At 34.9% G+C, this 26,200-nt stretch overlaps 3 protein-coding genes and 1 long non-coding RNA gene across 4 annotated transcripts; all 4 read left to right on the top strand.

The window, feature by feature from the left end:
* The first annotated feature begins 11,229 nt into the window (after positions 1–11,229).
* LOC113362098 lies at positions 11,230–11,803 on the top strand. Its single transcript, XM_026605087.1, has 2 exons — positions 11,230–11,558; positions 11,646–11,803. The coding sequence occupies exons 1-2, from the start codon at positions 11,279–11,281 to the stop codon at positions 11,702–11,704; spliced, it is 339 nt and encodes a 112-aa protein (XP_026460872.1). The 5' UTR covers positions 11,230–11,278; the 3' UTR covers positions 11,705–11,803.
* Positions 11,804–13,896: 2,093 nt separating this feature from the next.
* Positions 13,897–16,725, top strand: LOC113362099. Its single transcript, XR_003365547.1, has 4 exons — positions 13,897–14,116; positions 14,227–14,283; positions 16,096–16,430; positions 16,505–16,725. It is a non-coding gene; the product is annotated as an uncharacterized LOC113362099 (long non-coding RNA).
* Positions 16,726–19,040: 2,315 nt separating this feature from the next.
* LOC113362100 (putative peptidyl-tRNA hydrolase PTRHD1) lies at positions 19,041–20,557 on the top strand. The gene is made up of 2 exons (XM_026605088.1): positions 19,041–19,430; positions 19,982–20,557. Exons 1-2 carry the CDS (start codon positions 19,179–19,181, stop codon positions 20,162–20,164), a joined length of 435 nt encoding a protein of 144 aa, XP_026460873.1. The 5' UTR covers positions 19,041–19,178; the 3' UTR covers positions 20,165–20,557.
* Positions 20,558–23,550: 2,993 nt separating this feature from the next.
* LOC113360629 lies at positions 23,551–24,006 on the top strand. The gene has a single exon (XM_026604120.1). It carries the CDS (start codon positions 23,551–23,553, stop codon positions 24,004–24,006), a length of 456 nt encoding a protein of 151 aa, XP_026459905.1.
* The last annotated feature ends 2,194 nt before the right edge of the window (positions 24,007–26,200 follow it).

Raw genomic sequence — 26,200 nt, forward strand, 5'->3', positions numbered from 1 at the left:
TGGATAGAGTTGCATCTGTGAAGAAGGCACAGCCATCACGGCTGGACTGAACAGAGGTTCTGGCTGTGCAATGGCCTTGGCCAATACCAACTCATCCCACTCATATGAGTTAGCTGATCTGACTCATACTTGACTCAGTGTGACTCACTGAGCTTGACTGTGTTGACTGACTCATTTGACCGGTGACCGGGTGGACTTTTCCGGTCACTTGAGCACTTTACCGGCCAACTTCAGGCACATCTATCAGTTTTTCGGAGAACATTTTTGGGACATATTTTCACTTGGGATTTTCTCACATATGGGCTTGGTGGACCACTTGGACCTTCGGCTTTGAAAACCTAGTTTTGGGAAGAGGAAAGGCTACAAAAAAGAAAAGTTTCTACTTCCTTTGGAGACCACGTATTTTCTACTTGGAGATTTTGGGAGAGAGTGGCGATTCTAATACGGTTTTCTTTCGTATATTTTTCATTTCTTTATTTTATGAAAATGATTATGATGAACTCCATTAATATGAGTAGTTAAATACAATTATTGGTTATGGGATAAAGTTGATTTCTCAACATGATATTGGATTCAATGCATTAGTTTTGTCTCAATAATTTATTGTTTATGATTCATTGTTTATATTGTCATATGATTTGATTGTTTGCTTGGTTGAGTCCGGAATCAATCCGATTTGCATTCATTTCTAAAGCTTTATTAGGGTTTTCAATATGAAAAAGTTGTTTATCCCTGATTCTAAGTAGCATAATTGTGGGTAGTGCTTGTAGTGATATATCCTACTAGTCACAAATGAATCATAACCTTGGTTAAATCGAATTAGTGCTTTTACACGTTTGATTGCCTTGATTAGTCTTATTCCATAGAACTTGGTGCTTTTAGGGAGTTAAACTTAATTGTGCTTTTACACTTTAGGTTGCTTTCTAGGAAGAATTCACATATGCATCTTTTAATGTGGTTGTGATGAAATCAGGGAATTAGCGGGATATACTTGCGATCAAGGTATCCTAGGACTTTTAATAGATGAGAGATTAAAATAGCAATTCTAGTCATTGATGAAAATACATGTTTGTGAATGATACTATCCCGTGACCAATATCTTCCTCTTATTGATTATTTTCATATTTTATTGCTTTCAATTTATTTTTATTGCATTGATAAACAAAAATCCCCCCCTTGGTTACTAAGAAATTGAAATTTTATAACAACAAAAGCCTCTCTGTGGGAACGAACTCTCTCTTACCACATACGTCATTTATTTTAGTTGAGTGAGAAAGTGAAATTATTTTTGACACATACGACAGAGATCAATATCTTTGGTGATCACGCGCTTCATTGTGCTAATGATGTTGGTATAAAGTTCCGCCATGACTTGGTACGTGATGTAATTGCGAACATTTGTTTCAAAGATGGTGTCCATGCTCGCAAAAAAGTTGCTTTGGGTTTTTTGTCTGAGAATGACAAGGATTTATATTTTATTTTTTAAATAATATTATATTGTTATAGAGACTATGGCCCATGGATGTGCGGTCCATTAGAATACTAGGATTTTCCCTTCTCTTGTATAAATAGAATATTGTACATGTGTAATAAGGTTCCCTCTCTGGATAATAGAAATGTTGTTCTCTTTCTCTTTTATTTCTTTCTTATTATTACTCCAAAACGTTATCATGCACGGAGCTGTACCGCAGAGCTATATGGGTCGATCGATTTATTTTTTTTCTATATGGATGATTTCCATGAAAGCTGGAATCAAATAAGCTAAGTTGGAAAAAAAAAAATTTCTTTTTCCTGTTTTTGATTACATTTTCTAATATATGCTTATGTTTGATGGGATTGATCGTCTGGAATCAATGTGTCGTTTGGAATCCCCTGGTAAGGAGAAGATGGGAAAAGAGGAAAACGAAAATTTATTCGCGTGACGACGAAAATCTGTTCCCGTGAAAATGTCTGATCCTTGATTGTTGTGAGATCCTTTGATCGGAGAAGGGGGAAACTAGTTGTTCACCAAAATCCGTCGAAAGAAAGGAAAAAAAAATCCATGGAGAAGAAACAAAACAAAACAAAACGCATGTTCACAATCCACTTTGTCCGTGAAAAAAAAAAAACAAAACGCCTTGTTTACGATCCACTTTGTCCACCTGCATCTTGAAGAAAGTCTCCGGTCCACTCCAAACCGGTTCGACCAAATCTGAGCGGACCGGACCGGACAGACCTAACCCGTTCATGTTCCATCTCTGTTTCCGACCTGCATCTGGGTCGTGCGCGATCAGGGTTGTTCTAGTTTTGCGTATATACAATGAGAACCAAAGTCTGAGGTATGTAACTATAATGTGGGTTTTTACATTGAATAATTGCTAGGCTTATTTATTTGTTTTTAGAACATGCCTAGTTTTGTTTATTTTTGTATTAAGATAATTCCACAACATATAAACGGTCACATCAAGAATTTTTGTCTTAATGTTATTTCCTTGAATATGATATTGGTTGTAGGTGAATGGTGTCCTTTGTTCAATTGGTTGTACCAACTCAATTCAATGTATTTATTTATTTGGGGTTTATAAGTACTTAAGCACCATTACTTCAAAAGATGCGTTGCAAATAAAATCACATATATTCCAATTTTTATAGAAGAACTCACAAACGGTGATATGAGTCAGCAAATTTCCATTTATCTACTTCATCCATGATACTAATGAACCAGTATATGTTGAAATATGACAACTAGAGCATTATCTTTAGTAATCTATTCAACCTAAAGTAATTGGTTGACATGTGTAGTGAGATTATCTTGGTCTATTGAGATAAAGAAATTTCTCAAATTAAGCTAAATATAGCAAAATTGAAAATGGAAAGAATCCCGAAGTAATGAGGGTTAGATGTAATAACTCATATAAAGCATGTGATAAGGGACATATATATCATGAGACAAAGATGTATTTTTTTCCCAGTAATAATGACACCAAAGTACAAGTATCAACTGAATATGGGATGAATCTAAGATGTAATTCTAGCTCTCACCAAAGAGTTGGGAATGAATCTTCTTACCTGTATTGGTACAAGCAATGCAATGCGGGTACCATCATAGAAACCAATTTTCCTTGAGAAGGTCATACTTTAGACATCAACTTTAATGACAAGAAGAATTTTGTCTGGCCAATTGACTATTTATTTGAACTAGATCCAATGACTGCGCTTATGGAATGAAAAGTACATCATTCCCACGAGACATAAATTCTCTATAGCACTTGATATATATCCGGATAAAAAATATATCATCCTCCCTGAAACGTACCATATATTCACTCTAAAGTACTTGAGTTGAATCTCAATTTTGTTTCTAAAAAGGCCACACCACTTATTTAATATCTCAAGACTCAATGTCTAACAGATAGGGGTTTCCCTCCCACCAGCTTAAGGAATTTAAACTAGTTGTTGGACTATTTCCTTATAATGTGACTACGAGGGTTGGATCATCGAGCGCAACATTTCTCAAAATTTGTTTTCAAGATAGAACAAAGATGTCACAAAATCTCTACATGTACCGAGAGATAATCACACCTTGTTAAATTCCAAATAAACCCATGCAAATGGATATCATGTGAAACCTCACAGCGATGAGGATGTAATTGATTGCATCTTTTATAATCTTTAATGAATGTGAAAGGAAACATATTCTTAGAGAAATTTATGAGTCGATTTGGTGAAATGTAAATCACTAATATTTGGATCACTGAATCCATATTGACCCCGAGAATGAAATATTGGGTATTGACTCATACAGACTTTGGAATAACCATAAAGCTACTTTGGTTGTGATATGATGATCGTTTTGAAAGGAATCATATGTACATCACTTTATTTGAGTGAACGAGACAACGGAAAAAAAGATTGACAAAATCCGATGTGACGGCATATGTCTCAATAAGTGTTTTCTAAAGTACTAGATGCACAACCCTCCATTCACATTGTGCTTTTAAGTAAGAAAGCATATCACTCATTTTACAAAGTCTTCAGTAAAACAGGATCGAGACCATCCTAAGATGTAAATGGAAAACAATCCATATTACAAAGAAAATAAGGTGATGTTTATAAAAATATACATACATATGCGGACCATTAAAGTGACTTATGGCTATGGTGGATGTTTTGACATTTTGGACTAGTTATAGTTCCCAAGAATTTTTGCGTTTGGAAAACTACTAGCTCATATTATACATGTAAGGGCTCACCACCCCTTGTAAATTCTAGGTAGTTCACATCAAAAGGACTTGATGGTTATTGCATATTTAATAGGATCAATGCAGATCATTCTATACCTCATGGTCTCGCAAAGACTATCGTCAAAGGTTACAGATGATGTCTAAGGCATGGTTATGCGTACAAACCTACCTTTAACTGCTTGGGAGATATGAAATATTAAACGCACCATTACTTAAATTCGTTTTAGAACCCAATATTAGTCAACCTTTTTTGCGTACCAGTTGGTAACTGGATATAAACCTGACATTCGTGTTCTTACGTATTTTTGGTTGCACTATATATGTGCCATTACGAGTCCACGTCGTACTATGATGGGTTATGAAAACAATTAAGTATTTATGTTGGATATTTACTCCCAACAATTATCCGCGTGTTAAAACCTTTTGCAGGAGATCTCTTACCGCTAGATTTGCGGGTTGTTTTTTTAATGAGACGGTCTTTCCGTCGTTAGGGCGAGATAAGAAAAAAATTCTAAGGGAGTGACAGGAATTATCGTGGTGTGTTCCCACTGTCTCATATTGATTCTTGTACTCCACATATGTAAGTGTGAAGTGACAATGAATAATCGATTTTCAGAATGTACACTGATGTCGCTGAAGTAATGAGATCACACATACCAGCTGCAAACTCACCTGCAAGGTTACGAATCCTCAATAAGGAATATACACCATAAAGTATTGCAACTACACTTACTGGAAGTGTGGTTGAGGCCGTGGCTCCATAAAGGAAGATGGAGAGACTACCAGGTTCGATCAATGCTCACCTAGAAATGAAGTAGATGAGTCAGGCACAACCTAATTTGTATCGTTAATGAAATCACCTCATTTTATTGTGTCTGATTATGTCCATGAATCAATACTGGAGGACGCTCCGAAGTTTAATGATTCCAAAGAACAATGAAATCCTAAAGGATTATGAGAATGCACACGAGTCAATGGAAAGATCGTGCGAAAATATAAATGATTATTTTTATATATAGTTTCTCAATAAAATAGAGCACGACGAGATCGAACCATGCTTCTTACTGCTTAATGTCAACAAAGAGCATATTTGGCCTACACAATCCAGGTTGAACTTGATTCTTTGACAAATATACAGGTATTTTGTGTGGTAGTGCTAACCAACCAAGTGTAAAGCCTATGGGACATACATGATTATTTTTCATAGAGTACAGTGGGAAGAATAAAGTCTCAAAGTATGAAGACTCGCCTTGTGGCGCGATTTTTCTCACAAAGCCTTGTAAAGAACGTTATAGCGTTTCGCCACTTAGTTAGCTTGGTAATTTCAAAAGGATTTGAAATGCAGCATATGTATGTGGTTGTCACGTATCACTGAAAGAATCAAGAGCTAGAAGATATTTACAAAAGTAGCCTTTTGTTTCCCAAATCAAGTGACTATAAACCACAGAGTGCGTTTACAGTTAGATAGAACGCTCACTTATAGATAGAAGCAATCAAGCGGATGTGGTATACCCATCTAAGTGGCTATTTGATTTGGATGGGATAGACAAGTAAGTTATTTTTTCTTGCGTATTCACAAGAAAGTTCCTGATTTGGAATTGTAGCTGTCTATGTCGATGGTACAGACATGATGGGTACTCTTGATGTAATAAGAGACTTTAAAAGCTATTTGAAATCCGAATTTGAGATGAAAAAACTGGGGAAAGATCGACCGAATACTGATCTTGTGGTATATTATTCCACCAGTTTGCATATGTCCAAAGTTGTCAGGAAATTTAACAAGGACATGCATCCTGCTAGCACTCCCATGATTAGTTGAGGTACAAATGTAAGTAAATGACCATTTCGTCTAAAGGAAGATGGCAAAGATGTGTTGGGAGATGAAATTCACCTATCTAATTGCACTAGACGCATTGTTGTACTTAGCATAATGTACTAGATCAAATATTTCATCCTCAATGAATTTGTTAATTATCTAGATATAGCTTACCGCCGACACAATGTATTTGGAATGGTATAATGAATGTAACCATATACTTAAAAGGAACCATTGACATGAGTTTGTTTTATCCCTACAAATACATAAAGAGGACTGCTAAGGGAAGTGCAACCCTAAAGTTGTTGATTATAAAGGAATAATAATATCTTATCAAGTCATTTCTATATTCACTTTTGGAAAGTATATGACTAAAGGAAATGTCTGGAAACTGCTCTGAATAGAATCAGGGGGGGACATGATTGACTTTTTTACTAAGTCATTTCTTTATTGACTTTTGGAAAGTATATAATTGACTTTTTTACTAAGTCATTTCTATATTCACTTTTGGAAAGTATATGACTAAACAAAAGTATATGACTAAAGGAAATATTCACTTTTACCAAGTCATTTCTATATTCACTTTTGGAAAGTATATGACTAAAGGAAATGTCTGGAAACTGCTCTGAATGGAATCAGGGGGAGATGCCGACATCAGGGGGAGGATCCAAGGATATGATGTCGACATATCTTACTTCGAAATTGAATCTGTGTTGTACTCATTTTCCATTCGATTGAGAATAATTTTTCCCAAAGGGTTTTGTTACTCGACAAGGTTTTTAGCGGGACAATACTAAAAACATCAAGTATGTTGAATGTTGAAGACATAAAGATCGCGTTGATATTACTGAAAATATCTGAATCAAAGAAATGAAACGCGATAGTCCGTTAAACAACTTAATTTCCAGAATCAACAACAAAGTTTTATAAACATTCAAGTCACCAAAGTAATGTGTGATAAACTCCTTTTGACTGCATTAGACTAATGAAAATTGTTTTACATCAGGAGGAGCATCTAATGGTGTGTTGAACTCTTTTCCTTCACCGAGGTTACTTTTTCCCACGTGGTTTTTTTTCCCGGAAAGGTTTTTAATGATACAACAACAAACATCGGGAATTAACTTCCCAACTAAGGCTATCGTCTTTTCCACAAGGATTTTCTGCCTAAGAAGTTGTGAAGCAACTAATCAACTTCAACGAAGCAAAGTGATCATATGCAACGGATCACTTTTACTTCATCTGTCACGTTGTACTCTTTCCACTTCGTCAAGGTTTTGTCCCTATGGGTTTCTTGACGAAGTTTTAACGAAGCAACTAACTTAGACTCGTCGGTTTTTCAATATCGTACTGTATGTGATGAACTACATGTAAAATACGAGACAACATGTGAAGTACTACATGTAAAGAGTTGTACCAAGGTTTTGTCCCACAGGGTTTTTCCTTGTCAAAGTTTTAATGAGGCAATTGATTTCGGCACAAGTCATCAAGGAGAGAACGATATTTGAAGAACTACATTCAAAGCACTATATGTGAAGCACTATGTATAAAGTTTTGTTACTGAACCGCACAAGGGGGAGTGTTATAGGGCCTATGTCCCATGGATGTGCGGTCCATTAGAATACTAGGGTTTTCCCTTCTCTTGTATAAATAGAATACTATACATGTGTAATAAGGTTCCCTCTCTAGCTAATAGAAATGTTGTTCTCTTTCTCTTTTATTTCTTTCTTATTATTACTCCAAAATATATTTTATTTTCAAACTATTTTATGATACCATTTCATTTAATTTGTCAAAATAAAAATAAAGAAAAATATTAAATAATTACTTAATTTTAATTTGATTTTTTGTTTGAAAGTTATATATAATATATTAAAAAGTGGTAAAGTAAAATAAAAAAAATTAGCGATCATAATAATAGTAAATTTAATATTTTATATATTTATATTTAATAGTAAAAAAATATAATTATTTTTAAATCCGATAAAATTGAATAAAATTATATATACTGTTTTTGTCTTTTTCTATAACACCAATGGTTCAATCTGATATTTTACCGAACAAACTTTGATTGCTTTTTGAATCAGCTTTAACTTTGATTAATATTTTACCAAACGTATAACTGCTTTTTTCTCACAGCACAGCACAACAACGCACAACATAAAAGTGCTTTTATAAAAGCCGCATCAATACCAAACTAATTAAGCTTTAGTCGTAGACCTAACTATGTTTTTCAAAGGAAATCTAGATCTATAGAGGACAACTCTAGAATCAACTGGGACACAAAGTGTCAGGGATTGAATTTCCAGTTGAAAGAGCATTTCTATTTATAGATTTCAAAGACCAAGGGTTGCTTAGTAAGCTAAGATAACTTGAGAATAAAGCAAACAATTTTAGGTCTTGAAAATAAAATAGAAGAGTATACATTAGGAACCGGTTCTAGAACCGTGTATAATGATTATTCGGTTTGGAAAGTATGCCAAAGAACTAAAGCAATTTGAGATACATTTAAACACCTAAGAATTTAAACATGATGCACAAACATAAGTATTTTGAATGATCAATGAGGTCTTTGAAGTGTTTGAGAGATATATAGCAATGCTAAACATAACTAAAAAATAAGTCTTTGAGCATCGGCTAAAATCTACTGGGATAGTTGGTACAGCGGTTCGTGAACCGGGTTCGCCAAGCCTACAAGACTACCGAACTCAATTGACCATGGTTCATGAACTGGGTTCATCAACTGCTAGCCTATTATACCAACTTTTAAAATTCAGTTCACAACGGTTCGTGAGTTCGTGAATTGTCCCTATCTGAACTTGTGGTTTGCGAACTGGTTCGCCAACCCTCGATATATATGGTTGTGAACTGGTTCACTAACCTATCCTGAGTAGAAATATCAGATAGTTCGATATTTATATCTTATGATGTTTGAAACATTCACACGTGATAAAATTATTTGCATGGGAAATTTATAATTGATCCACAAATTAATTCACACAATAAATTGTTTATAACTAATGTTGTCATTGAACATCTATTCTGTAATTATATTCCGAGATATTTAACAAGACAAGCTTGACTCGAAATTTCTTCTTTTTAAATCTACTAGAAGTCATAAAACATCGTCTCAAAAAGATATAATGGTAAGATAGTGAGTAAAACAGAATCGTTTAGTCTTCACATACCTGATACAAAATTTCTCCAAATGTCTTCGTCGATCTTCAGTCTTCGAGGATGATGTCTGATACTCGACTACCAAATTCTAACCTAGTCTGAGACTTGACTTAATAGACTAGAGATCAAGATATAGTTTTGATCATGTAATATTAGAAACAAGCTTGAGATAGCAAAATTTGTGGGTTCGATCGAGCATTGCTCTAACATATTTGATATTAAAATCTAAAAGAATATGTATCCTGAAATATGTTAGTATTATACTTTTAGGTGGTGGAAACAATATTTAATATTGGTGGGTGGGGATGTACAAATTTTATATAAATGTGTAGATATCCTTAAAAATATATCTACTAATTTGATATTATTTTAGTTCGAGTATTACATTTTACGATTTTTAAGAGTGATTTTATTTTTTTAATATATTTGTATACTCATGGGCCGACTTTAGAAGGCTCGTGTATAAGCCGACTGAAATGACTTATTATTCAGTAACTAAAATGTGTTATGTGTCCTAACGCTTTCTCTCTCGTCATCAACTTTTTTATCAAATTTATCATAATTAAATCAAGTTTGATTGACTTTTTATCACAAATTTATAATTAGGAAACTAAGACAGGAAGAACTTGAAAGGTTGGGGCAAAAGGGAATGATGAAGTGTCAATCGCTGAAATGGAAGAGGATTGCCGTAGCAGAAAGAAACGAGAGGGAGAGAAACAAAAGAGTTCTTTGGATAAAATCAAGAAGTACAACCGAGAGTGAAGAACACGAGATAATTAAAGAGACTAGTCGATCTGAAAAAGAGGGTCAGAGACAGATTCCTTGGAGAGGGAAAGGTAAGTCGAGAATCAATTAATTAAGGTTTGTGATACTTTTTATAGAGAGTAGCTAGCAGGGAAAGACATTCCTCAAATCTTTGCAAGACCCATTGAATGTGGACTTTCATGGGGAAGAGATTGAGGGGCTTGATGTTGATGGGAATCCAATTGAGGATTTGGAAGAGGAGGATGATGAATATGTAAGTAATGATACCAACATGGACCAAGGAGATCAAGGAGGGGTATGGATATGCAACTTCCTTAAGCTGCAACAAGATTGATAATATTGAGTCTATCGTGAAGATTATGAAAATGACGATGATTCCCAGTAATCATCACAAAAGCATCATAAGGGTCTTGTGAGTATAACTTGTGGTTTTGAAAACCACATAGGTTATCAGGGTAATTTCGTGAAATTTCGAACTCTGTTATTGGGGTTCTAGAGGGGATTGGTTTTTGGGGGCTTAGTGGGTCATGAAACAGTGGTTTTCTTAACCCTTTATCATCCATTTTACATAATACCCAATATACATCGATGTGATTAGTGATAATTAAGTAAACTAATCACGATTAGTAAATGGATTATACTAATTTAGTGATTAATTCTTTGAGAATCAAAACCTTTTCTTTCTTTTTTTGATTTAGAAGAAGGATGATTTTGAAGAACTTTTTTGAAAACTTTGAAGAAAAACCGATGAAACCTATCCTGAAACTAGTCTAGAAAACCTTGTAATCAGCCCCCATTACAAATTTTGATTCATTCAAAGCTGTTAGGAACTGAAAAAAAATTGAGTTTTTTACGGATTTCGGCTGGGAAAATGTTGTCGTCCCAGCCATTATAAAGCTTTACGGTTCATAATTTAAGGACTTCAGGCCGTAATAGACATGCACGGCTGGGTTAGTAAGAACTTTTGGCCGTAATACGAATTTAAGACTGGGTTAGTATGAACTCCTGGCTGAATACTTATCTAGAGACACATGTGTCTCAATCACGGCTGCAAACCCAACCGTAAATGGTATCCACGTAGTTGTTTTTAGGCCTGAACACTCTCAACCAATGCATTAAATACATTGGTTGACTTCTATTTTTAAACTAAATGGCTAGTTTTCAAAAAATATTAACCGTTATGTCATTAAACCCTATAAAATGGGACCATTCTATCATCTCTTTCTCACCCAAATCCTAATTATAAGCTCTCATATTCATTCTCATCTATTTCTCATCCAAAAAAAGAAGAAAAAACACTATGATGACTCCCAACACCAATGAAGAAGATTTTGCTATTGTTAGATCATGGGAGACGGTTAGACAACATGATGAAGATCTAGACATTGACGTAGATCAAACATCCTTGTCTTTTTGGAACCGTGTTTTCATAGTTTTTGTTGCACTAAACGGAAATCGTAATGGAAGAATTTTGGCAAGTGTTAAGGAGAGATTCGAGAAAGTCTTTCAAGAATGCGAAGATTTCCAAGGAAATGAAATACCAAAAGGAAGCCAATCCCACAATGCCAAGTGTGATAAGAGTAAGTTTTTTAATAGGTTGTTTCATTAGAAATCGTTTTGAGTAACACTATCAAACATTCTCTAACATATCGTATTTGTTTCTATAGTGGTCGAGGGCTCACCGCCAATACGAGGCAGTTCATGGGAAAGAGTTTCAACAAAATGATAGTTATCGCATCTTAGAAAATACTACCTATGAGTTTAACCGATACGTATAAGGGTTTATTTTAATTGTTATGATCTATCTTATCAATGTAATGAAATATGTATGCTTTTCCGATTCAATGAATGAAAAACCATTTTGGTCTATTTTGTTTTATGTTTGTTCCATTTCTCAAAAGAAATAATTTCATATTTTTTTCAAGTATTTTCGGCCAGGTTTTAATGCAAAACGACCTAGACGTTTTGACCGTAAAAACTGAAAATTCAAATTTACGGTTTGAATAACGGACCACGACCGAACTGTAAACGCCATATCGGCTGGATTCCTAAAGTTTCCCAACCGTAATTGCGGTATCGGTTTGGAAGCTGGTTTTTCGGTTAGGATTTGACAGGTTATGGCAGGATATTCTGGTCGTTAACTGCGATTTCCATAATTACGGATACTTACGGCTGGTAAACCCAGCCGTTACTATGGTTGGTTTTGTAAATTTTGTTGTCGTAATCGATCAAGTTTTTCACTTTCCATTCATCAATTCATAATGTTACCATTACATACTTTGGCTAGGCCACGTTACATTCAATAGTTATACCCAAATGCAAAAAATAAAACATGGAGTAATACACTTAAATAGTCAAGGTTGGTTGTAAATCTCAATAAACTCTCTGGTGATCCAATAGCATTTCTCATACTCAAATTCTTTGCGACTAATAGGTTGGTAACGGGCAAGAGCCCAGACGACCTGAAAACAAATCAAAGTAAAGTTAGTATTTATTCAAAACTTCCTTGATTAGACAACATTTGCACATATTCACTCTATTGAAAAAGGACATTTCGGGACTCATCTCCTTCACCCGTGCCAATTGCATCCTAAAAACTTCCATTTCTAGGTAGATCTCATTGAACATATCCTTTATTTGGTTCATCGATCTTCCATTTTGATTACCATTTATGGCCACAAAGACCATAAATATACGGTTCCATTGAGAATCATCACTTTCTCTCACATTAATACCTTGCTTTTCGTCATGCTTTCTCACCGTGAGCGTCTCTCTAACGATTGCTATATCTTCTTCGGTAGTGTATGGAGTAACCATGTTTCTTCATTTTTTTGCAACAATTGAGAGAGAGAGAGGGGGAGAGAGTGTTTTTTGCACAAGTTCTTAGTTAGAGAAGGTCATTCCCAATGGCTAGTTTTTGAAAAAACTAGTCGTTCCTTAAAAAAAAACTTCTGGGAAAGTTCAGATTTACGGCCGGCAAACATGGAAATACCAAGCCGTAACCCGCATATCAGACAGAAGATTTTATTTTTCCTGGCCATAATTATCCAACTGCATTGAGTTAATGCGTTGAGTTTTTTTTCGAACGGCTAGTTTTTTCACCAACTAAGAATTTGTGCAAAAAACACACTCTCTCTCTCTCTGTCTCTCTCACAATTGTTGCTAAAAAAAAGGAAGAAACATGGTTACTCCGTACACTACCGAAGAGAATGTTGTGATCGTCAGGACCTGGCTCACAGTAGTAAAACATTATGAAGATGTTAACATCTTATACTAATATAAAGAAGGGATAGGATCCGTTGACATGGTTATATTGACATAATCCGTTGACATGGATATAGTTTTTTTTACTGATCCCAACCGGCAATGAATCTGAAGCTAATTTTTTGGTAACATGTTCTTCTTATAAGTCTCTACATTCCAACCAAAAATGAGAGCATTCTGAGATGTATAAAACCACCATCTACGATTTTGAATATTAACCGTTGAAGATTAACGGTTGAAAATAAAATTTGTGGATGATGCAGTTTCGTATTTCGGAATACTCTCATTTTCGGTAGTAATGTAGAGTTTTAAATGAGGAACATGTCACCAAATAATTAGCTTCAAATTCATTGACGATTGAGATCAATGAAAAAAATGGCGCTAAAATGTGAAGATTATGTCAATATAACCATGTCAATGGATCCCACTCCTCGTAAATAAAAGACTCCTTTGTTTGGTGAAGCCCCAAATTGGTCTGGACGTCTCCAGAAATTACTAAGCTACCCTTCATTTAAAATCCGTCATAGTTGGTACAACATGTAAATATTTGAATATCTAAGGGCACTATTATAACAAAGACTTCCATTCTAATTCTTCTTCGTTCTAAAATCTACATCGGATCACTAACACAGTGTTTCACAACGAAAAAGAAAATTCCCTAACACAGCATTTCAACTTATGTGTAAACAGATTGTTACACCTGATTTACTTTTCAAATTAGGGGTTTCTTTCACCTGATTTCGTTACTAAATTAGGATTTAATCGTGCTTTGAAGCAAACCCCATTTCCCGATTGGAATTGGGGACTTAAACCCCCAATTTCAATCTCCATCTAATTCTTACCTCTTTTTCCTCCTCCAATTAGACTTGCATAGGTACGTAATTATGTTCAATTTCAATATGTATTGCTTAAACTCCTTTTTCATAAGGTATGGTTCAATTTCGTAATAGTTAAGGCTTACACTGTGTTTATTTTTGTTTTTAGTTTTTACCTTCATCATTCTTGATAGAATTCCTGAATAAGAACATAAGCGAGGTACAGGTTAGTGACTTTAGATAGAGCGGGTTTTCATAAAATTTAACCTTTAATTTTGAATGGATTTTCATGAAATGATTGGTTTAGTTACTAGTTAGATTGGCAATTTTTCAAGAAATACCGAACAACATAATTCGTGAACTTCAACTGTTTGTTAATTTTCCTAATACAAAAAACATGTTAAAAGTTCAATTTTAGTGGCAAGTTCACAGCTGCTGATATCTTATTGAATCTGACTTTGAGGAACCAATACTTCTGCACTCTTATTACAAACCAAAATTCAGATTCAATAAGTAGACAGTTTAGTGTGCTTGGAACATCATCAATAGATCAGTGTACTAGCATTAAGGTATCGATAGAGTAGAATGTCTCAACTTAGTTGAATTAAGGTTGAATTTGCCAAATAGTGAATATGACAATGTCTCAATTTAGCTGATTACAAATTGCATATATGCACGTGTTAGACTGAATTAAAGGGTGGTAGTATGGTGATGATTATTACATTAGAATAGAACCACAATGTGAGATTGGTGTCGACAGTGTAGAATGTCCTAAGTTGCGGGATTGAATTTCCTGAAAATTGCCAGATAGTGCTTTATATTTCATGCCTGATGATGATTATCGCACCATTTCTAGAGTCATGTTTCTGGCGATGGGATTTATAAATTTGCGTCTAATATGTTTAAAGTAACTGCAACTATCAAATCTTCAATAACTATATGGACGGTAATTTCAATTTGGCGGTCGTCGCCCCTATAAATAAAAGCTTAAATTAAACCAAATGGTAGTACCTCATTTGGTAGTTAAATTCGGTCATTTGGTAATTAAACTTGAATGCATGGGTTCCCTTGGATTATGGTTGTCGATACTCTTTGGTTTCATTTTGTCTACATGGAATGCAACGGTAATAATCTAAACAAATTCAATGCCATCACCATCGTCTGTGAAATGCGATAGAAATGGCTGCACACCCTACAATGCATACAATGTTTGAATAATAAGGTCAGTGTTTATGAAAATAATCAATGTGTTCATTTCATGGGTTCCAAACTCTGGCCATCCGCTAGATATCGTAAATTATTGATGACCATCAGCCCATGAACAAATTATCGAAGTAAATGGAATTTCACCATCCAACATGTGCTCTATAATTGTATAGTAAACCCGTCTTAGAGATCCATCTTAGTAAAATTGAAGTACTTGACTTGAACATGTTGAATGGTTTTTGCCTTACTATACATGTTCTTGCATTTTAGAGATTAAAGTGCCACATATTGTATTATTATAGGTTTATAGGCTTTGCTAATATAATGGTGTATGCTTGCAAATATTACTTTTCTAGAACCACCGAAGCTACACCGGAAACTTTAATAAGAATAACAATTCTTTTGTTTTACAAGTTACGAGGAACACTCTGACATGGTGTTTGCAGATGGAAATTTCAGTACAATTGTTTCATCCAAGTGAAGCAAGAAAATGATAAAAAAAAATTAGAAAATTTTGCACTCTTTTCAGTGCAATTGTTGCAGCGTTTTTTTTCTTTTTGTCGAATTGCAATTTATTTTCAAAGATTGTTGAACGAAGAGTTCAGTTTTTTTTTTCCTAACAAAACGGCAGGGGCATCGCATACAAATTCACGAAAGTATTAGTGATTAAAGGCACCGTAGAAACAAAAAAAAGGAACATATACGAAAAAAAATGTTGTATATGAAGAAGTGTTTCCGTTTACGAATACACATTCTTGATGTAAAAGGATATTTGTGATAGAAAAATTATTAAATTAGAAAGTTTGTGTTTACTTGTAATTATTTTTTGCAGATTAGCTTGAAATGAGTTTGCACCACTTGGCAATGAGCATTGACCGAGTGTTGATTTTGACTGTTGACTACTACACATAATAACAAAATTACAGAACGAACGGAACGGCAGGCACATCGCGCATGCATGTTATTCTAGTTTACATAGATGAAACCTCCGATTCTTTTTGGAATCGTGTGCGTATTGTTTTTGTGGCGTTAGACGGAAATCGTAATGGAAGATCGATGAAACTCATTTAGAAAAGATTCGAGCAGCTCTTTCCACAATTGGAAGCCTTCAAAGACGAAATGGACGTCGTAAAGATAAACAATCTCAATATGGCACGTGCACAAAGAGTAAGTTTGTCAATAATTGGCCCATCAAAAATTGTTTTATGTAGAACCAACTTAAAATTGTTTTGTTTTTTCAGTAGGAGATGGCCGAAGTTGATTATGAGGATGTCCATGGCAAGAAGTTTGAACTTCATGATTGTTATCATGTCTTGGAAGAAAGTATCCTACGCTGACTTCTTCCACTATTATTAAGACCCATGTTTGCTATGTAATGATTTTTTTTTTTAAAGTTTATGCTATGAAATATGTATTCCTTTTCGTTTCAGTGAAAAATGTATGGTCTTTCCCTTCTTGGTTACTAAAACTGACACAATTATATAAGAATAACGAAATACTAAAATTTCATTCAGACCATTAAGGTTAGGAAGCAATACACAACCCATTCGTTTGTCAGCCGACGGCTGGGGAAATTTTCCTACCCAACCGACATAAAACTTCACGGTTTGGAAAACTTTCCAACTCGACCGACAAAAAACTTCACGGGTGGGAAAACTTTCCAACCCGACCGACATTGAACTTCATGGATGGGAAAACTTTCCAACCCGACCGACACAAAACTTCATGGCTGGGAAACTAGTATAACGGCTGGGAAACTAGAGTTACGGTTAGGAATTCCTATCTTATTTTAAGAAAATTTTCTTGTTTTCTACAGATACAGAAAGATTAAACGCTAGAAAATTCCCAACCGTGATAGATACTTTATGGTTGGGAGTTCTGTGTCCCAACCGTTGCGTCACATTTACGGCTAGGTCGAAAAGAACTCCTAGTCGTAATCCTCCCAGAACCGATTTTCCTAATCCCTAAATTCTTCAATCTTACCTATTAAACCAATTTAAAGGGAAAATAAATGGTGGGTTTTTGAATTCTTAGCATCCTGGAGGATTTAATGGTGTTTGGATAGATTCATTCACCGAATCTTCAATCTTCAATTTGTGGTTCAACACCTTCATAGACAATAGAATCATAACAAGTCTATGATAATCCAAATCATCCCTGATCTTTTCATATTGAGAATAAATCTTAATAAACACTTTTGAAAATCGATGGCGATTTGATAAAAAAAGAATTCAAGGTTTTGTTTGAATTTGAGAAGAAGAAGAACAAGAAAAAGGGTTTGGTGAATTAATTTTGGTTTTGAAATTTGATTTGGTTTTGATTTTAGGTATAATAATGATCAACGGTATATTTGACTTTCCATAAAAATTAGGTCCCCCTTATCTCCCTTAAGGATGTTAGATATCATATAAAGCCCCCAAATTCCAAAAAATTCAAGCCCCAATAATAGGGTTCTTCGTTAACGCTTGTTAATGATTATATTGTTAGGCATGAAAAAAGATGATCGTTTTGGTTTTTCACAAGTTAATTAAACCATGTAGAAATTCATGATTTTTCAAGAAAGTTTAACCGGTTGGTGTTGATAAGATTGTCGAAGAAACTTATAAGCTTTTCGATTGTAAAAAGAATCTCGGTAGTACTTGTTGTAATTATGTCTTTATGCTCTCGATGTTAGAAATAGTATGTTTGATATTTCGAATACTATTAGTATTAGGGTTTTGAGAAAGGTTGTAAAGGTGGTAAAGACTATGAAAATAATAATTGGTTCTATAATCTTTATTTTAGTTGTGAAATTATGTGGTGAAGGTCTAAATGATTAAAATGTTATGATTAAGATTGTGAAGGTGTGAATGAATCTAGCCGATGAATTGAGTGAGAAAAATTGATTTTGTTACAATTAAAATTCAAAGCAAAAAAGGAAAAATAATTTAAAATTAGAAGACAATAATAATTCCAAATTTATTTTATTATACATTATTATTGGATAAAGAATATTATATTAACTAGTTGGAAGCCTAACAAGCTAAGATCCAACAACATACTACTACAATTAAAAATTACAAATTTTACAGGTTCTTCGATCTGAAAATTGCAGTATAAGTCTTGTGTAAATATTTATTTTTACACGGTCCATATGTCCCAACTTATACGCCTGGAATTCATAATGCAAAGGATAGTGATCAATAATTTAAATTTTTTTGATTTTGTGATTCTAGCCATTAGAGCATCTCCAATGTAAGGGGTTAAGGTCTTAAAAAAGCATGTCACATATGGTTTAAGACTTTTTATACCACAATTTCATCTCCAATGTAAATGTCAAGGTCATAAAAAGTGATGACATGACTAAGTGGGGATAAAGGAGAAAATTGCAGTATAAGTCTTGTGGTATAAAAAGTCTAAATTAGACTTTCTTCGGGACCTTAGATCATAGATCCACATCACCATTTTGCCTCTAAATTTAAATAAAAAGTGTTGAATAAGACCTCGAGGATTGGAGATCAATTTTAGCTAAAAAGTTTCGCCTTCTGTCATTTTTTGTCAATTAACAATGACTACAAGTAAAAAGGTGTAAATATGACCTCCACGTAGGATGACCTTGACTCCTTGTATTGGAGATGACCTTGACCCCTTGCATGGGAGACACTCTTGAAGGAAAAAAAAATTGGGTACGTTAAAGTGTGTTTGGAGTGTAAGAATGATCGTCAACTCTATTGGGGTGTAAATATCCATCTCTGTTCCCGTTTTCTTGCTTGCTCTTTCCTTCCCTGTTTAAAGATGTTAATTTCACAGCTCTCATCTTGTTTCTCTCCTCCCACCATTACCTCCTCATCCGCAACCCTAATCAAATCTAGGGTTTTCTATCCATTCCTAAAATCTAGAGCCACTGTTTTTCTCAGAAACGTCTCATCAACTAAAATGAGTAGTGTCTCTGATAAAGAATCAATCTCTATTCCTTCTGAAACAGTAAATACTGTTGAAGAAAAGAAGCCAACTTCCGATGTTGTTGTTCAGTATGTAGTACTCAGAAGAGATTTAATTGATTCATGGCCATTAGGTAGTGTGGTAACACAAGGTTGTCATGCTTCTGTTGCTGCAATTTGGTCTAACAAAGATGATGCTCATACCATTGATTATTGTTCCCCTGACAATATTGATTCGATGCATAAGGTAAAATCCAAATCACTTTTTTCTTTTACTAACTTCTTTGTTTTGGGTTTATAATCTTGCTGTTCTCGCGGTTATTGAATCATGATTAGGATTTGGTTTAGGTCAAAATCCTGTAGGTATTGTTTCCACACAACTACTTGTTCTTACACTTATGTTACACCTGTCTGCGACGTAGAATGGGAGTGACCCATGGATTGAATTAATGTATGGGCAGAGATTGAGTCCTCATATACTGAATATCAATCAAAAATTCTGAAACCCTTGAAGTTTTTAGCTCATATACAATATAACGCATTATCATACTTGCTTACACCTGCATTAAAATGACTTGAGGAAGGATTTACTGGGAGAGTGATCTTTGAATTATGTAAATTGTCGTGGAGAAAAAAATGGTGGATCTGTTTCAAGACTTGTAAATTATGGCGGTTGTTGTGGTGTTTATCACAGTGGTCAAATGCATTTATTGGTTTTGAACTTCTATTATGTATGTTGAGAAGGTTGTAATATTGTCAAAGGAAATCACTGAATTTGCAATTCTGTGTACTTTGCAGGTAACTTTGGAGGTTAAGGGAGAGACCCAAATACAAAACCTATCGCAGAAACTAACAACCAATGGCATTGCTCACAAGCTTTGGATTGAACAACCAGAAAACTTTCCAACTTGTCTCGCTACGAAACCATACCCAAAGTCTGTTGTTTCCTCATTTTTCAAGAATTTGAAGCTCTGTAAGTGATGGTTCTGGGAAACCAAATATGTTGGTGAAAGAGGGTTACCAAGTCTTCTGGCGAAGAGAGAAACAGCAAGTATACAAGGCGAAGAACCGTATCAGAGATTCTGGGCATGCATGGTTTGCCGGTGAGGTCGAAACAAATGCAAGTGTTCAAGCAAATAGATTCTCTTTATGTCTGTTTGAAAATGAAACATTAGCCTAGTCGGCTTACTACTTGAAATAGCAAGAAGAAAGAAAACATCCTGCAATTTGTGAGTTTTGCTCATTTTATGCGATGTAAGACTTGCCTCTCTGAAGCTTAAATTTTTAATCCTTAAATGGATCCCGTGAAATTCTTTTGCAGAAGGGCAGCAAGAGAAGTCTTCTGCCAGAGATTGAAAGCACAAATTAAATCAACTAAGACTAGATATTTGGTTCACTGCACATTCTTTGTTTTTGTTTTCTTTGATATACAACTATCTTCCTCTTTTTGTTGATTCAGTTTTGAAATTGTGATAGAGGACTAGGAGGAAAACGAAACCATTATAGAGGAACAGGAGAGATGCTAGCAGGCATGGTGCAGAGTATCATATATGCCTTCTCCTAGGTTCACATCCCTTCTACGAGCATGGCAATGCCTCCGCCTATACAAGGTGGTTTATATCGATTCTTGTAGTCGTTATATGCCCCATAAGGTCAGCTGCCTTGTATTGGACGGCTGAAGGGAACAAAACTCAAGCATCTTAGAATATTGTTTTTCTCATGTCTTTTATCTGAGATGTACACATCATATGCCACTGCACATCATCAATTCATCAGACTAAAAACAAATACAAACAAGCTTTAGGTTTCACTGTAGGATCAATAGAACCAGCCTTCTTGTTGTGTAATGAACGGCCAGCTAGAATTTAAGAGATCAGAAATTAAAGTAGTTTTAAATGCAGAATGTCTTTACCTGTAAACTTAGTAGTAGTAGTTGGTGTTAGGTGCTCCTAGCACATATATAGACATCAGATTGCAGAGTGTTATTGTTGCAAAAAATGCAAAAATTTTGACTTGAGAGCTTTACAACTTGTTCTGTAGTGGTCCTAGTGGAGGAGAACTGAGCTTAATTACATTTCTATGACTCAACTTTAAGAATACTGAGGCCAGTAACTTCTATAAAAGCCACCAATTGGACTTTAAGACCTCACTTAATGATTTTAAGGTAGGTGATTCTAGATGAAAATGATCTGCACTCCTACAAAAAAGACCTCAATTTATGCATCACTAGGTCTTTGAGAAAACTAAGTCTAGCTGCAAGAAGCTTCCTTGTAAATTCCTTCACTAGAATCCACTAGATAAACAAATCTTCCCTCTGCACTCTTATCATTAACAGTGAAAGCTAGCTGACATCAATGGAGTTGTTTGGATATCTTGGGTTCTTGAATGCACGGAAAATTATCAAAGAATTAGTGAGAGTTAAAATCACAGTGAAAGCATCTCCAACAAAATTCTTATTGGTATTCTTAATTCTCATTCTCCCTCTCTCGTTATTCCAACTCTTGTTTGAAGCTAATACTCGATTCGTAGTCGCTTACTTTACATGGGATCTATATTACAAATCATCACCCGAGTACTTAATTTCTTATCAGAAATTCCTTCATCATAAACTCGTTAGCAAATCTATCCATGTCTGTCTCTACCTTGTTCTCTTCTCCACCTTCTATCTTTTGTCTACCTCTGCTATGACTTTCACCATAGCATATCTTCATGTATCCAAACCCTCGTCTTCCATTTCTGTTCTTTCCGCTATTCCTCATACCTTCAAACGTCTTGCAATCACCTTTCTCCATGCCTTACCCCTCATTTTCCTGATCCACACAGCTTACTTGGCTGTTACTGCTCTGATTACACTTCTTGTTACTGTGATTCGTAAGGCACCAAAAACTAATTATGTCCTGGTATCCCTCCTCATCATAGCTATCATCTTTCTTTGTGTTCTTGAACCGAATACATACGGTTCAGCAGTCGTGAAGAAGAGTAAACTATTCTTGTAGCGCTCCACTTGCTTACTGACGTATTCGTTTGTATTGCACACATTATGCTCTGTGATATGAACATCATAGTCAGGGTTTTGATCATCTCGTTATGTGTCATCGCACTGGCAGCAGGAAATTTCTTGGGGCTAACTGCTCAAAATCTCATGTATTTTGTCTGCACGGGTTATGATAATCAAGTGATCGGCAAAAGAGTTTCTGACAATCGCGTTTTATAGAAAAGGAGTTCGGTAAAGATAATCGTAAAGAAGGCGAGAAGTTGGAGGTTCAAGCGATGTGTTTGGAATGTTATTAACTGCTAAGAAAGTTACTAGGCTATTTGAAGTTGGAAACATTATTTTCTGCTTGTTTTATGATGTTGGTTTCATATATGCATCACCGCTTTGGGTTTTGCTTATCCCCAACAAACTGTTTTTGTTGGATGTTGAAATGCAAAATGGTGAGTTTATCTATGTAGTTGGCTGTTTTCATGTTATAAATTTCTCATGTTAATTACATCGAATTTGCCTAATTATCTGTTCGTTCCATTTGTTTATCATTAATCTACCATTCGATCATTAAAGATTGTTGTTCCAACTCGGAAAGGGTTATTCACATTTTTTGTTGTTGTTGTGAAATATAAACAAAAAGACAGACTTAAACCGTCGGTGGGTATAATAGTACAGACGGTGATGAATTGCATTACCATATCCTGTACCCTTGGTCTCCTGGCAACCAATTTAGAAATTTCAGCTGATAGAAAGGGTCAATTTAGTGTTAAAAGTGTCTACAATGTGTTGAATAAAGGAACTAACATTAGTGCAGGTTCCGTTACAATCCCAACTCAGGTTTGAAAATCTCTTTGGAAAGTTCAACTCCCTCATAAAGTAAAATTTTTTGCTTGGAAATGCATTAGGAATATCATTCCTACTAGAGACAAGCTTTCTAGCTATAAGACTGGCATTGAAACTCATTGTACCTTATGTAACCATGTAATTGAATCTTGTGATCATCTCTTTTTAGATTATCCTTATGCAAGATCTGTTTGGTTAGCAGTTAATATAAATGTGAGCACAGCTTTAACACAGCATGGCTCCTTTAGGAACTGGGTCATCTCTTGGTTCTCAGTAGGTGCTGAGCTAGTTTTTGGCTCTGGTATTACAAGGGATGATATAAACAAAACTCTTATGGTTACTTCATGGATGATTTGGATCTAGATGCACTAAAAATTTTCAGAATAAAAATCCCAACAGGGATATTTCAGTTGCAGGGATTAATAATCTCACTGTTTTGAATAATCATAGTTGAAACAGTCACAATGTTCACTCACAGGTTCAAAGATGGAAGCCCCCTGATCCTGGATTTTAAAAAATCAATTTAGATTCTTCATTTATGCGGTTTAATTCTCAAGGAGGCATTGGACTATTTGTTAGGGATTTTGCACGTACCTGCATTGGAGTCCAAGGGGAGTACTTTGATGGAGGAATGAAGAAAGGAATAGAAGTGGAGGAACTGGAGTGCAGAGCTATGCTAGCAGCTGTTACTTTTGCAAGCAATGGAAACTATAATAAAACAGTTTTTAAGAGTGATAGTGAGGTAGTAGTTAAGTCAATCAATGAGCAAACATCTTATGTTCATTGGATGAATAAGCATTTTATCTTAGACATTAGATACCTGTTAGGAAAATTAGATGAGTGGAAATGTATCTCTGTTAAAAGAGATGCAAATGGTGTTGCTGATAAGCTAGCAAAGAAAGTTAGAACATCTAAGTCATCTTTTACATATCAATCTGTTCTTCCTCATGATGTAAAAGAGTGGATTGATATGGACTACAATGTAAACTCTTAACTCTATTAATAAATAAACTACTTTTGCATCAAAAAAAAAAAGAAATTTCAGACTGCGGTCCCTTTTCAGATCCTTTGGTTGGTATCCCGTGCGGTGCCAGGTTGGATCTGGATCAGCAGTGGGCTGTCCAACTGGCTGAGTCTGCCCAGGGGAGTAAGGCCCAATATTCACCTATAAATAATCCAAAGCTAAACATTCTACTATTATCAAGAGTCAAGACCTCTGCCGTAAATCGAGTTTATGTTTCTAGGTATGCATCCGCTCCATCGTTTTGCTTTTACCGTTCTCTTTTTATCAAAATTCAGTGATCAATTGTATTGTCACACTGGAACCAAATATTCTTTTATCTTTTTTGTTGATTGGTTATAAATTAGGGGTCAAGTCGGCCGAGAAGTCCAGTGTTATAATACTGCTAACTTTTAACGATTTTTATCGTCTCCCCTGTAAAAGCACAGTGCGCAGCTCTGTGCATTTTTTTGAATCAAAATTTTATGAAACTTCACCAAAACTTCACCAAAACTTCACAGTGCGCAGTCTGGAATTAGTTCATAGTTCGTACTAACATGCATGGCTTAATTTTTAACTACTGACATGATGAACCTTGTAGTGCGATCCATCAAGTTATCATTCCTCTAAGCAACAAATATGTGGTTTAGTGAATAATCATTATTGTTGATCATTTGTATAGTTTCTGTTCTAACGCAGATATAGGCAATTCAAGGCTTTTTTTTCCTTCACCTTCGAGAAATTGGTTAGAGTATGTTTGTTTTCTTCTGACTCACCTGACTCGTCTGAATCCGACTGAAATCACCTGATTCATCTTGATTTGACTTAATATGTTTGCTTTTTTGAGTCAGACTCATGAGTCGGGGGTATTTTATTGCCCGTCTCAAATGGGTCCGAGTCAGGGGTTAGGTCTGACTCAGAACGCGAGTCAAATCTGACTCAAAATAAAAACAAACGATCTGACTCTGTCCGAATCAGATCCAGAAAAAAACAAACATGCTCTTAGTCAAGTCACATGCAAGTAAAAACCGCAATTAAACGGGGAAGTCATGTTTATATAATTTGATTAGCATGAAAGACTTGGTAGCTTATGTTGATGAGCGCTTATACAATTACAAACACATTTAGTTATTGCTTTTCCTTTGTTCTTGATCCGAAAACTTTTGATATCTCATATAAGGTTGAAAGGTGAAGAATTACCTAAATGGATTCAAATTCGTTAGGGTCCATTTGACAAAAAAATGGTCATAAAAGGGACTCCCTCCCTACGAACCCTCCGGACCCTCCGGTCGATTGGCCCAACGAGAAAGCATGACAAATAAACAGGACAGGAACCGATCCTTATAATAGGTTCCATTTTAGGAGGTTTCTATAAATATCTCCTTCTATAAATATGCGTGATAGTTAGCACCTATATAAATACGCCCTTCTAAAGGTGTGCATATACAATTATTGAGACCTCTGCCGCACATCGAGTTTCTAGGTATGCATTCGCTCCCATAGTTTCTTTTTGTCTCGTTCACTTTTGTTTAAATTTCAGCGACTCCATGATCATTGTTATGGACTTATGACATATGCATCAATGATAGATATTATTGTTAATAGATTGCATAGTTTTTGTTCTAACTTGAATCTAGCAAGATTCCAAGTTTCTGTCAGCATTGGTCGCTTATGTTGATGAGTGCTTACAATTACAAAACACTTCTGATTGTTTTTTTTTTGCTTGTGTTTAGTCTATTTTGTACAGTAGTCAATAACCAGAAAATATCAATGGAAGAATATATGGCTGAAGCTGAAGAATTACTGATGTAGTTTTTACAGTGGTAAGAAAAGAGTTTGATTCTCAGACTTGTGAAGTTGATTTTAGACTTAAAATATAAAATTGATCTAGCAAATAAAATAAAGGATGATGACAATATTGAGAGGTTACTGAGAATCGGGATTCCACCAAACTCATATACTATGGGTCAATATTAATTCTTAGACAATTTTAGCTCCAAAAATAACAATTATTAACTCTTAATCTTTACCAAGGTAGATTTTATAAAACATTAATTGTAAATGGTAAGCAGAAGTTATCAAAATACTTAAGCTAAGCATAACTCATCAAACTAAATGACAACTAATTAATTTAAAATCATAATTCAAATTATATTAATGCAAAAGTCATAAAAAAAAAGAATTAAAT

The sequence above is a fragment of the Papaver somniferum genome, chromosome 3 (assembly GCF_003573695.1).
Source record: "Papaver somniferum cultivar HN1 chromosome 3, ASM357369v1, whole genome shotgun sequence".
Taxonomy (NCBI): domain Eukaryota; kingdom Viridiplantae; phylum Streptophyta; class Magnoliopsida; order Ranunculales; family Papaveraceae; genus Papaver; species Papaver somniferum.

What these genes read in the sequence shown, in the direction of transcription:
- LOC113362098 (XM_026605087.1), top strand. Translation starts at nt 11,279, where the DNA reads ATGATGACTCCCAACACCAATGAAGAAGATTTTGCTATTGTTAGATCA. An exon ending in CAATGCCAAGTGTGATAAGA is followed by an intron (nt 11,559 to 11,645) that starts GTAAGTTTTTTA and finishes TTGTTTCTATAG; the next exon opens with TGGTCGAGGGCTCACCGCCA.
- LOC113360629 (XM_026604120.1), top strand. Translation starts at nt 23,551, where the DNA reads ATGCGGTTTAATTCTCAAGGAGGCATTGGACTATTTGTTAGGGATTTT.
- LOC113362100 (XM_026605088.1), top strand. Translation starts at nt 19,179, where the DNA reads ATGAGTAGTGTCTCTGATAAAGAATCAATCTCTATTCCTTCTGAAACA. An exon ending in ATATTGATTCGATGCATAAG is followed by an intron (nt 19,431 to 19,981) that starts GTAAAATCCAAA and finishes TGTACTTTGCAG; the next exon opens with GTAACTTTGGAGGTTAAGGG.